Genomic DNA, 11,561 nt, shown 5'->3' with positions numbered 1-11,561 from the left:
TTAATATTGTGCATAAAGGTAGTGCATCAACTTGAATATGCAGAAGAGAGGGCTTTTAAACAGGTAGCTTTAAAAGTTGAGCTTAGTTCTAATTCTACAATAGAAGTGGAAGCCAGGCTAGGTGGTTTTTAGACTCTGAAGAGATGGTGGTGGTTCTTGTTGTGTCTTGTCTGACATCGGTAAGGTCCCAAAGGGATCTAGTCTTGTTTTTTCCAAGTGGAACTACCTCATCATTAGGCAAAAGTAACAGAATGGATTGTGTGTAATATTTGTGCATCACTGTATACCGATGAGAATTCTTTCTCCAGTAAAGGAACACAAAGTCTAAAGAAAACATTTCCTGTCCTTAGTAAGGTAGAGTGTACTGGGCATTAATTGGGCAGTTCAGGGGATAATATACTTCAAACAAACACCAGTAATGGGTTCTCTTTAGATGTGTTGGACAGCAAACAAGGAACTGTGTAGAAACTGACACGTAAAAATATGTTTTTATTTGGTGTAGTTAATATTTGTAGGTCAAAATGTGTGTACGTTGTAGGGGAAGCCCTCTAAGGTTGTTGTGAAGGCCACATTCTTCATTAGAGTGCTAGGTTACAGGCATGTACTAACTACTACATCACTCTTGCATACAAGGCAAATTCTGTCAACTGAGCTCTTGGGCGCTGACATCTGATCCTGTGGTCCTAGCTTGCTAGATAAGAGGGAAAGGCGTAGCAGACAGTGTTTTAAGTTTATATTTTGGAATTATTCTGGAAAGGAATGTATATATCTCTTTCTGAACAAAAATGATGGCTGCTTAAGGGGTGATGTTTGCCTTGATTCTTGTCCTCGCAGCTGGGTGATGGAAACCTAATGCTGAGTGGACGTTCTGTGGTATAGCTGCTTGCCTTTATGCTTGTTTTAGGGCTTTGCCAGGTGATAACTGCTGCCCTGTTTCTCCTCCTTAGTCCATCCAGCGGTGGTAATTCGACAACGAAAGTCGTATCGAAGAAAAGATGGGGTGTTTCTTTATTTTGAAGACAATGCAGGAGTCATAGTAAACAATAAAGGCGAGATGAAAGGTACGAATCAGTTCAAGCTATCTTGTGTGTCTCGGGCTGGGTGACTGCTCTGGGAGCATGAACTATCTGACCCTCTGTCTGACCCGTCTTCCTTTTCTGTGCAGGTTCTGCTATCACAGGTCCAGTCGCAAAGGAATGTGCAGACTTGTGGCCCAGGATTGCATCCAATGCAGGCAGCATTGCATGATTCTCTGGTGTATTTGTAAAATATTCATTAAAAAGTCTTTGCTCCAAGAATTTTTTTTCTTTTCTTTTTTTTTTTTTTTTAAGATTTATTCATTTATTTATTATGTATACAGTGCTCTGCTTGCATGTATCCCTGCAGGCCAGAAGAGGGCACCAGATCTCATTACAGATGGTTGTGAGCCACCATGTGGTTGCTGGGAATTGAACTCAGGTCCTCTGGAAGAGCAGCCAGTGCTCTTAACCGCCGAGCCATCTCTCCAGCCCAGAATTTGTTTTCTTGACACACCTTCACCAGTATCAGCAAGGATTATCTTTAGGGCCTGGAGAGATGGATCAGCTATAAAGAACACAGGCTGTTCTTTCAGAGGACACAGGTTCAAGTCTCAGCGCCAACATCCTCTTTTGGGCCCCTCTGGCACCAGGTACACACTTGGTGTGCAGATAAACATTAAGTGGAAACACTGCTGCATTCTGCCTGATGACAAATGACCCGTTGTGGGTACACTTCAACACAAGCAGCCTTTGAAACAAGGTGAAAGTTTAGTGCTTATGTGCTTTCACGCTACTAACACCCTGCCAGGGATGTGTACTGCTGTTTTGTCTTGGGTGTTGGGTCCCCTAGAACTGGAGTCACAGTTGTGAGCTGTCATGTGGGTGCTTTTTAAGGACTGGAAAAGCGATATCCACAGAAAGATACAGGTATAAAAAGCAGTCTTTTATCCCTGCACAGTGGTTTCCACCTATAATACCAACAGGCAGGCATCACAGCCAAGTTAGACCTTTTTTTTTTTTTTTCTTCAAGGCAGGGTTTAACAGTCCAGGATGTCCCAAAACTCACTTTGTAGACGAGGCTATTTTAAGCTCACTGAGATCCTCCTGCCCGTGCCTCCCAGGTGCTGGGATTAAAGGCTACCACCTGGCTCAAAAAATTATTTTGAGACAAAATTTTGGTATGTGTATCCTTACTTGGAATGCCTCAAACTCATAAGTGATCCTCCTGCTTTTCTTTACGTCTATTCTAGGTCTATTGGTGCTGGATTGTATATCTGCACCATCTGTACAGTGCCCTCAGGTAGTCAGAATCTCTAGAATTTGAGTTACAGATTATGTTTGTTCCTGTTTGGTTGCTGGGAACTGAACCCAGGTCCTGTGGAAGAGGAGGCAGTACTCTTAAATGCTGAGCCATCTCTCCAGCCCCAACTAGAAGCTCTATTCCATCTACTACCTCACTGGTGCTGGCACTATAGGTCTACATGCCTACACCTGGCAAACCTTTTTCTTGAATGTTGGGAGATCGGGCATTTATACAGCAGCGAACAGAAAGCCTTAGCTGTGTTTTGTCTCTGTAATCCAGGAGAGGCAAAAGTACGATTTGAGGCCATCCTGGGTAATTCAGCAAAGTGAAAGGCTGAAAGTATCCAGTAGTAGAGGGCTTCCCTGGCTGAGAACACAGTTTCAATCCCCAGGAATACCCAAAAGTATTGCCAACCTGCTTCACCCCAAATGCCATACAGGGTTGGAGTGATGAGCAAAGGCACATGTATGTGGGGGTGCTTTGGTACATGGAGCGTTTGTATTAGGGTTTTATTGTGGGTGGTGAACTGGGGAAATGGAAGCATGAGGAAAGAGTCACTTTTTTTTTTTTTTTCTTTCTGTCTGGAAGACAAGAATTGGTTCCAGGTGGCACATACTTGTAATCCTAGTACTTAGGGACTATCAAAAAATGAGGCTAGCCTGGGCTGTCTAAGAATGATTAGAAAAGTGGGATGAAAGGAAGGACTCTGAGGGTCCTGAACAGAGGGTTGGGAAAGATGAATTCTGGTTCTGCAACTAAACTAGGTGAATTGGGGTTAGGGAGACAATCGGCAGTACCTACCCCAGGCTGACCTAAATCTGTAGTTGAGGTTGGCCTTGAATACCTTCCAAATGCTAGGATTACAAGTGAGCCCCACCACCTGTGGTTTACGGAAATCCTTCTAAACCCTTAGCTACTTACATTGAAGGCGAGGATTCTAAAATTCTCTGAATTGTAAGTCTAGATGCCAGCTTTGCAGCAGAACTCAGCCCAGAGATTGAGTCTAAAAGCCTGGGAGCCGTGGCTGGAGACGTTAAAGCCGCACTGCTTTGCAGGGGCACTAAGTTCTGTTACCTTTTTTTGGTTTGGTTTGGTTTTTTGAGACGGTTTCTCTGTGTAGCCCTGGCTGTCCTGGAACCTGTTCATAGACAAGGCTGGTCTTGAACTCACAGAGATGCACCTGCCTCTGCCTCTGCCTCCCTAGAGTTGGGAATAATGGCGCGGTGCCACCACCGCCTGGTCGGTTACCACTCTTAGCTCCGGGTCAGGCGCACCTAAACTCATATACATAAGAAATGTTAAAACATTTATCTATGCCAGGCGGTGATGATTGCACGCCTTTAATCCTGGCACTTGGGAGGCAGAGCCAGGCGGATCTCTGTGAGTTTGAGGTCAGCCTGGTCTACAGCGCAAGATCCAGGACAGGCACCAAAACACCAGAGAAACCCTGTCTCAAAAAAAAAAAAAAAAAAAATCAATTTATGAATATAAAGTGTGAGCGCAGAAAACTGGGCATGTAGTACAGTTTGATAGAGTGCTTATCTAGTACGCATGCGCATGAAGCCCTAGGTTAAATCCCAACACCACAATAAGATGGGCGTGGTGAACCTGAAATGTAGAACAATAAGGTTTGTGTCTCGGGAGAAACTTGACCTACGTAACAATGTAACAATGCTTCTTGAAGTCCCCATCTGTGCTCTCCTCACCAGAAAGCCTTCAGAGGCTGTGGTGGCTGGGATGCCTCACTGTTGTGTGTGTCCTCTGCGACTCGAAAAGAGCTTCGTTTTGGATGGGGTGGCCGTGAGCACAATGGCTCAGGCCTACGGCCTCACCAGGCCCAAGCTGTGGTCCGCAATTCCACCTTACAACCCACAACTTGACTACCACACTCATCGGTACTTCCGAAGCCACGTGGTTCCGCCCATTTTGCGGAAAACTGATCAGGTAGGTTTGGGAGTATCCCGGAGGACCCCGAGATTCTGGCAGCCAGCCCTTGGTGCTTGACTTTGGTGGCCCAGGACTTTGAGGTTTTGCCCTCCCTAATTCTCGCCCTGCAGAGGGCTGGGCACCGCAGAGGCCAGCACCCCGCGGCTGTGTTGGTGAATTGGGGAGTGGAGGAGTGTGGTGACTGAGGAGTGGAGGTGCTGAGCTCACGAGGTCCTTTCCACTCAGAACCCCATCTACAGTCTCATTTCTTGGTTTTGCAGGAGGGAGACTAGGGTGGAGAGCCTGCCTCTCCCGACAAATAGGTTTCCTTGTCTTTGTGACATCACTGGAGGGGGGGGACGCTTTTAGTGTGACCTTACCGCAAGTCCTCAAAACCTGAAGAAACTCCCATAGAGCTCGGTGAACCACACAAAGGGGATTGTCTGGACCTGGCAACTCGGCCCTATGCTGTCACAGTTGCAGGGTTAAGGCTGGCTCGGAACACCTGTGAGCCCAAGGGAAGGGAGCCCCACTTCTGCAGACATCCCTCTGCAGTAGTACTTGCCCAGGACTGTAGATCTTTAGGCTGTTAACTGGCAGTGCCATTTTCTCCCAACACCTAATTTTCTTTTTCTTTTTCTTTTTTTTTTTTTGTTTGTTTGTTTGTTTGTTTAGGTTATATAGTCTCTGTCTCCTGGGCTGTCCTTGAAGTCTTAAGCACAATGATCTTCCTTCCAGTAACTGGGAGTGGGGTTGAGGAGTAGTTTAGGGGTACAATACTTGCCTCACATGTATGAGGTCTTGGGTGGAATGTATCCTATTCCCCACCCCCATACAAAATAAAACCAATGGCTGGGCATGCAGGACTACAGTCCCACATCGCCTGCCATGCCTCCCAACACTTTTACCTTAAGTATCTGTTGATTTCAGTGGTGGGAAGGCAAAAAGGACCTACCAGGTTGCACTTTTTTTTTTTTTTATTATATATACAGTGTTCTGCCTGCATGTATGACTGCAGGTCAGAAGAGGGCACCAGATCTCATTATAGATGGTTTTGAGCCACCATGTGGTTGCTGGGAATTGAACTCAGGACCTCTGGAAGAGAAGTCAGTGCTCTTAACCTCTGAGCCATCTCTCCAGCCCCAGGTTGCACTTTTATAACAAGAGCCAGAGGTATATGTGTCTAAGAATGTCAGTATTTTTATTTTTTTTGTTTGTTTTGGAGCCACAGTCTGGCTGTGTAGCCCAGGCTGGTCTCCAACTTGAAATCCTTTCCCCTCTGCTTCCTGAGTGCTAGGACTACAGGCCCAAGCCACTTGACTTGAATTTATGTATTTATTTATTTGTTTTACTTATTTATTTATTTTGGTTTTTCAAGATAGGGTTTCTCTGTGTAGCCCTACCTGTCCTAGAACTTGCTCTATGAACCAGGCTGGACTCAGATTCAAAGATCCACCTGCCTCTGCCTCCCAAGTGCTGAAATTAAAGGTGTGCACCACCACTTTCCAGCTTACTTTTTTTTTTTTTTTTTTTTTTTTGAGATAGGGTCTCACTATGTGACCCTGGCTGGCCTGAAACTGGCTATGTAGAGCAGGCTGGCTTGGAACTCACAGAGATCCACTGGTCTCTGCCTCCCAACTGCTAGGATTAAAGATATGCCACTATGTCCAGTTTCACATATACATATTCACACACACACACACACACACACACACACACACACACACACACACGTTTTGCCCGCACATATGTCTGTACATCACTTGTGTGCCTGGTGCTCTTGGAGGAAAGAAGAAGGTGTCAGATCCCTTGCACTGGAGTTACAGACAGTTGTGAGCCTTCATGTGGGTACTGGGAATTGAACTGGGTGTTCTAGAGGCGCTTCCAGAACTCTTAACCACTGAGTTATCTCTCCAGTTCTGCCTCCAACCTCCCCGCCTTTCTTTTGAGGCAGAGTTTCATCTCTAATTCATTTTCCAGCTCAGGTTGCCTTTAAACTTGGAATCCTCCTGTTTCCTCCTAAGCGTCAGAGTGTAAGAATGTGCTACCATACTCAAGCTTTTAAAGTGTTTCCTTTTTTGGTTTGTTTGTTTCTTGAGATGGTCCCCCAGGCTGGCCTGAACTCACTGTGTAGTCAAGCCTGGCTTCAGACTCGAAACTTCCCAAGAGCTGCCAAGTTACAGCATGCCCATGCCAAGCTCTGTTTTTGTTTTGTTATTGTTTATCATCAAAATTACATCTGTGCTGGGTATTTTTATTTGAATAAAGATGTGAAAAAGTCAGGTGGTGGTGGCACACATTTTTAATCCCAGCACTGGGGAGGCAGAGGCAGGGAGGGGTCTCTCTGAGTTCAAGGCCAGTCTGGTCTAGAGAGCGAGTTCTAGAACAGGTTCAAAAGTGACAGAGAAACCCTCTCTGGGTGGGGGGGAGTGAGAAACAAGATATTTGAGCTGGATGAGTAGCATGCGTACTTGGGAGAGGTTAGGGTGAAGACAGGAGGGTCAGGAGGTCAAGGTCCACCTCAACTAAACAGGTTTAAGGCTTCCCCTGAGCTATGTGAGCCTCTTGTCTTGAGAAAAATAACCAACAACATGTAACAAAACAGTAACAAAATGTGTATTTAGCCTTTACTATGGCAGGCCTTTTATCTGAACTAAGTCATGGACATCTCATGGCAGCTTTCCAGTTGGTTACTAATGAGGAACGTGAGGGCCGAGCAGCTCTGTAATTGGCCCATGGTCACACAGCTTGCCAGTAACAGAGCTGGGGTCAGGATCCACACTGTCCAGCCACAGGACCTCACCAGCCACACTGCCTCTGCAGGTCATTAGTGCATTTAATCTGCCCCGCCCCCAGTTTCTTCTGGCTCTACTTCTTCCTCTTCCCCAAAGCAGCCCCAGGAAGTTTGCACCTCACTCTCCGAGGCACCTCAACTGACAGCCTTCTCTCCTTCATTTTCAGGATCATGGAGGTACAGGAAGGGATGGCTGGATAGTGGATTATTACCACATTTTTGGTCAAGGACAGAGATATCTGAACAGAAGAAACTGGGCAGGGGCAGGCAAGTGCCATCTCACTGCCCATCCTCATATGATCCCACCATGGAAAAACAGTGTGTACCCCAGAGCTTAGAGAGGCAGGGCTCCAGAGAGGCCTGGCTGGGAAGAGAGGGTCAAGGACTGTGTCCTCCTGGCTTTTCTTCCCATACATAGCAAATAGTGTTTGGGGCACCTAATATTAATTTCTTGAACACCTACCATATGTCAGGTGCCCCTCAGCCTCATTTTATCCCATGGTATAATTCATTGCGCCGTGCATGATTTAAACTGGTCTGCAAGGAACGGCTGAGATGGAGCTGCAGTTTCCCCCATCCAGTCTAGAGCCTGTTGTTCCGTGCGCGCGCATTCCTGCCTGTGTATTTGTAGTGTCACCCACCCCCCACCCACCCACACGCACACACTCTGCTTCCCTGAGCATGATCAGTTTAGCAGCCATGGAAAAAGGAAGATTCACTTTTTCTGACAGGGACAACCTCCTTCCCATCCAACTCCACCTTTGGGCGCAAGATTACCATGAAGTTTTTTGCATCACATGATCGAATTGATCTTATCTATTTTCTCCAGATGGGAGAGAGGCAAGGGTTGACATCCTCACATCTTCTGGGAACCAAGTCCGGACCCAGCACATACCAGTCACAGTCCTCTTGTAAACTCACCCGGGGCAGGGGTTATTTCTAGGACATCTCTGTTTCTAGGGCCTCATGTTGTTGGTTTCTTTCAAGGGTCCCAGGACCTCTGAGGAGGAAGCACCCAGCTGTGGGGGTAGGGGTGCTGTGACTCACTGGGCTTAAGTTGGGAAGGCGAGAGGATACTGTCTGCAGGCTCAGCCACTCTCCTCTTTCCCAAGGGCATTCCCTCCAGCAGGTCAGTGGACATGATTACTACAATGCCAATCCCAAGAAGATAACTACAGGCTTGAACGGTCGATTTGGCTACCGCCGAAACACTCCAGCCCTCCGTCAGCGCCCGTCAGTGTTCGGAGAAGTCACCCCATTCCCTATTTTCTGAAGACATTGCTTCACAGGCCTTGACATGAATCTCCAAGCAGATCTTTAGATGAACTGTCAATGCTATTCTATATTTTTAAATTACATTTGTAAAAACGAAAACGGAAACAAAAACAAAAAGTTAGATTTGTGTGTCCAGGTGTGCTCTTTCTTCTCTGGGGTGGGAGGAGGGAACAAGTTGGTTTCTGTACACTCAGCTTCACCTTTGGAGGGGAGAAGATCGATTGATAAATCAAGGGAGCCTCTGTTTCCTTCTAGGCTGGGGTGGTGAGATGGGGCTGTATTTGTCTGTCCTCCCTTGGCAGGGCCAGGGATTAAACCCGTGGTCTAGTGCATGGGAACACCAGCGCTCTGCCACTGAGCTACCTCTCTCGCTAGCACTAGGCACGACAAGCTTGGCCCTCAACAAAACTTCTCCAGGTACGAGTAAGCTGGCCACTGTTACCATCAAGAGCAAGGAAGGGAGCTGGGTGTGACAACCTGAGTTAGATCCCCAGCACCCACAAGGTAGAAAGAGCAGACTGAGTGTCACAAACTGTCCTCTGGCTGCCACATGCGCTCTGTGGCATGTGTATGCCCATAGGCACACATACGCTCAAACACAATTACAATGTCATAGGCATACATACACTCAAACACAATTACAATGTCATTTAAAAGAGACAAAAAGAAAACAAACACAAATAAACAAAGGCAAAAATACATGAGGAATAGGCACTGGGGTCCTAGCTAGGTGCAGTGACACACACTTGTAATCCCAATATTTAGGAGCTGGAAATGGGACGATCCGTACAAGTACGAAGTCAGCCTGGTACATAATGGGTTCCAAGCCAGCAAGGACTATAGAGAGACCCTGCATCAAGTCTCAAAAATAATAAATATGATTTCCCTGACTATTTCCATCCCCTCTGAAAAACAAAACACAATCCTGACATTTTAAGTGGGCCTGGGAGTTTGGTCTATAATCCCAGCTAGCTGAGAGACTGAGGCAGAAGGATGCAGGTCAAGGCTAAATTGGCTGCATAGGGAGACTTTGTCTAAAGAAAAAAAGAAACTCCAAGGACAGGAGTATAGCTAGACACTGAGAGAGTTTAGTAGAGAGTTTAGTTAGCATGGTTGAGGCCTTAAATTCAATTCTTAGTCCTAAAAAAACAAAAATAAAAAACCTGACATCATCATCTCCTTCCTACACGTAATTCATTAGGGGGCAGGGGGAGCAAGATGACATCGGGGTGCTTATTAGCCCAAATCAGAGGATTTTCTGCTCATGATGTCCATTTCCTTTCCGACCCGTTTGTCATTGTTTTATGGTCCCACCCTGCTCCTTGGTGGCTGAGAAAAGCCAAAGCAGAAGATGTACACAGAGAAGGCGAGGCTTGAGAACACAAAGCTCCCTGGGGCATTAGTGTGGGTGGAACCAGTTCATAGTGAGTCACCATAAGTGGACAAGGAAGAGGACAATGGTAAGGTGAGGGGGTATAGCTCAGGGGTAGAGCATTTGACTGCAGATCAAGAGGTCCCTGGTTCAAATCCGGGTGCCCCCTTCCTTCCTAGTTCTTTTATTTCCATAACCCAGGCACTAAAAATAACAAGGAATATTTAACCTGGTCTTCTGGACTAGGAATGAGGCTATGAGCCTGCCTGCGCTATGGACAAGAACTTTCAAGCCACTCTTGTTCTGAAATTCATGTTCCTCTCACTTTCCAAGGGACCAATAAAACAAAGTCACCATATCCCTCCACTTTAACACAAAGTCTTCAGGCTAGGGCTATAGCTCAGCGGTAGAGCACTGGCTAACCACGTGGGAGGCCCTGGTTCAAGACTGGACCCTGGTTCAAGACTGGACCCTGAAAAGAAAGGAAGACGATTGGTAGATATCTCCCTTCCTTCCTTCTTCCTTCCTTTGTAGCCCTGGCTATCCTGCAATTTGCTATGTAGACCAGGCTGGTCTCAAATTTATAGAGATTCAACTGCCCCCGAAGTGTAGTGTTGAGATTAAAAGCATGCAACACCACCACCATTTTTTAAAAAAAAGATTGTGTGTGTGTGTGTGTGTGTGTGTGTGTGTGTGTGTGTGGTGTGCAGATGCCTGTGGAGGCAAGAAGGCAAGAAGAGGGTGCTGGATCTTCTGAAATTGGAGTTACAGGAAGCCATGACCTGGTTGAGTCATCCCTCCAGTCTTTTCTAGGTATTTCTAAAAAGAAACCTTAATTTTTTCCCTCCTGAACAGGTAACTACTTTTTTTTTTTTTTCATGTGTGTAAGGTTGTGAAACCCCTGGAACTGGAGTTAGGCAGTTGTGGGTGCTGGGAATTGAACCTGGGTCCTCTAGGTAGAGCAGCCAGGGCTCTTGAGTCATTTCTCCAGTCTCTTAAAATTTTTTGCAAGATACAGTCTCATGATGTAGAGTTGCTTGCTATGTAGGCCAGGCTGGCCTTGAACTCATAGAAATCTGCCTGCCTCTGCAACCAGAGTGTAGGGATTAAAGGCATGCACCACCACATCCAGCTAAACTCTTTTTATTTATCTACCACAACCAGCTAGTTAAAATAAAAAAAAATTAATTTTGTGTACATGGGTGCTCTGAATGTATGTCTGTACATCACTTGTGTGCCTGGTGGTCAGGGAGACCCGAAGAGGGTTTGCGATCTGATAGAACTGGGATTACAGATGTGGGTGACAGGAAGTGAACCAGAGTCCCCTGAAAGAGCAGCCAGTGTTCTTAACTGCTGGGCCATCTCTCTAGTCCTTTAATTTTTTTTTTTTTTTAAAGATTTATTTATTATGTATACAGTGTTCTGCCTGCGTGTACACCTGCAGACCAGAAGAGGGCACCAGATCTCATTACAGATGGTTGTGAGCCTCCATGTGGTTGCTGGGAATTGAACTCAGAACCTCGGGAAGAAGAGCCAGTGCTCTTAACCTCTGAGCCGTCTCCAGCCCTAGTCCTTTAATTTTAACAACTCAAAATAAAACACAAGATACACGTCTTTAATCCCAGCACTCTAGCGGCAGATGGGTGAGGATCTTTTTGAGTTCAAGGCCAGTCTGGTCTACATTGAAGGGGACAGCCATGGTTTTACATAGAGAGAGACCCAAATAAAAATTAATTAATTGATTATTTAATTAATAAAAGACTGTAAGACAGAAGCAAGTAGGCAGATGCTAGACTTTCTGAACTTGGCCGAGGACATATCTTTCTTTTCTCTCTTTCTCTCCCCTCCCTCTCTTTTTTTTTTCTTTTTTCC

General features: G+C 46.0%; 1 protein-coding gene, 1 long non-coding RNA gene and 1 other non-coding gene across 3 annotated transcripts; all 3 read left to right on the top strand.

Annotated features, from left to right (window-relative positions):
- The first annotated feature begins 922 nt into the window (after positions 1-922).
- LOC131916351 (uncharacterized) lies at positions 923-1,298 on the top strand. Its single transcript, XR_009380540.1, has 2 exons — positions 923-1,061; positions 1,166-1,298. It is a non-coding gene; the product is annotated as an uncharacterized LOC131916351 (long non-coding RNA).
- A 2,658-nt stretch (positions 1,299-3,956) lies between these two features.
- Spmap1 (sperm microtubule associated protein 1) lies at positions 3,957-8,440 on the top strand. The gene is made up of 3 exons (XM_059269656.1): positions 3,957-4,266; positions 7,210-7,309; positions 8,155-8,440. Exons 1-3 carry the CDS (start codon positions 3,994-3,996, stop codon positions 8,313-8,315), a joined length of 534 nt encoding a protein of 177 aa, XP_059125639.1. The 5' UTR covers positions 3,957-3,993; the 3' UTR covers positions 8,316-8,440.
- Positions 8,441-9,786: 1,346 nt separating this feature from the next.
- Positions 9,787-9,858, top strand: Trnac-gca (transfer RNA cysteine (anticodon GCA)). The gene has a single exon. It is a non-coding gene; the product is annotated as a tRNA-Cys (tRNA).
- The last annotated feature ends 1,703 nt before the right edge of the window (positions 9,859-11,561 follow it).

This window comes from Peromyscus eremicus, chromosome 8a (assembly GCF_949786415.1).
Source record: "Peromyscus eremicus chromosome 8a, PerEre_H2_v1, whole genome shotgun sequence".
In the NCBI taxonomy this organism is placed as follows: Eukaryota; Metazoa; Chordata; class Mammalia; order Rodentia; family Cricetidae; genus Peromyscus; species Peromyscus eremicus.
The sequence above is the reverse complement of the archived record's forward strand: the minus strand, read 5'-3'. Positions and strand labels throughout refer to the sequence as shown.

Excerpts from the sequence above, each read along its gene's own strand:
- Spmap1 (XM_059269656.1), top strand. The coding sequence starts at position 3,994 with ATGCTTCTTGAAGTCCCCATCTGTGCTCTCCTCACCAGAAAGCCTTCA. Across the intron at positions 4,267-7,209 it reads TTTTGCGGAAAACTGATCAG|GATCATGGAGGTACAGGAAG; the intron begins GTAGGTTTGGGA and ends CTTCATTTTCAG. Across the intron at positions 7,310-8,154 it reads AAGAAACTGGGCAGGGGCAG|GGCATTCCCTCCAGCAGGTC; the intron begins GCAAGTGCCATC and ends CTCTTTCCCAAG.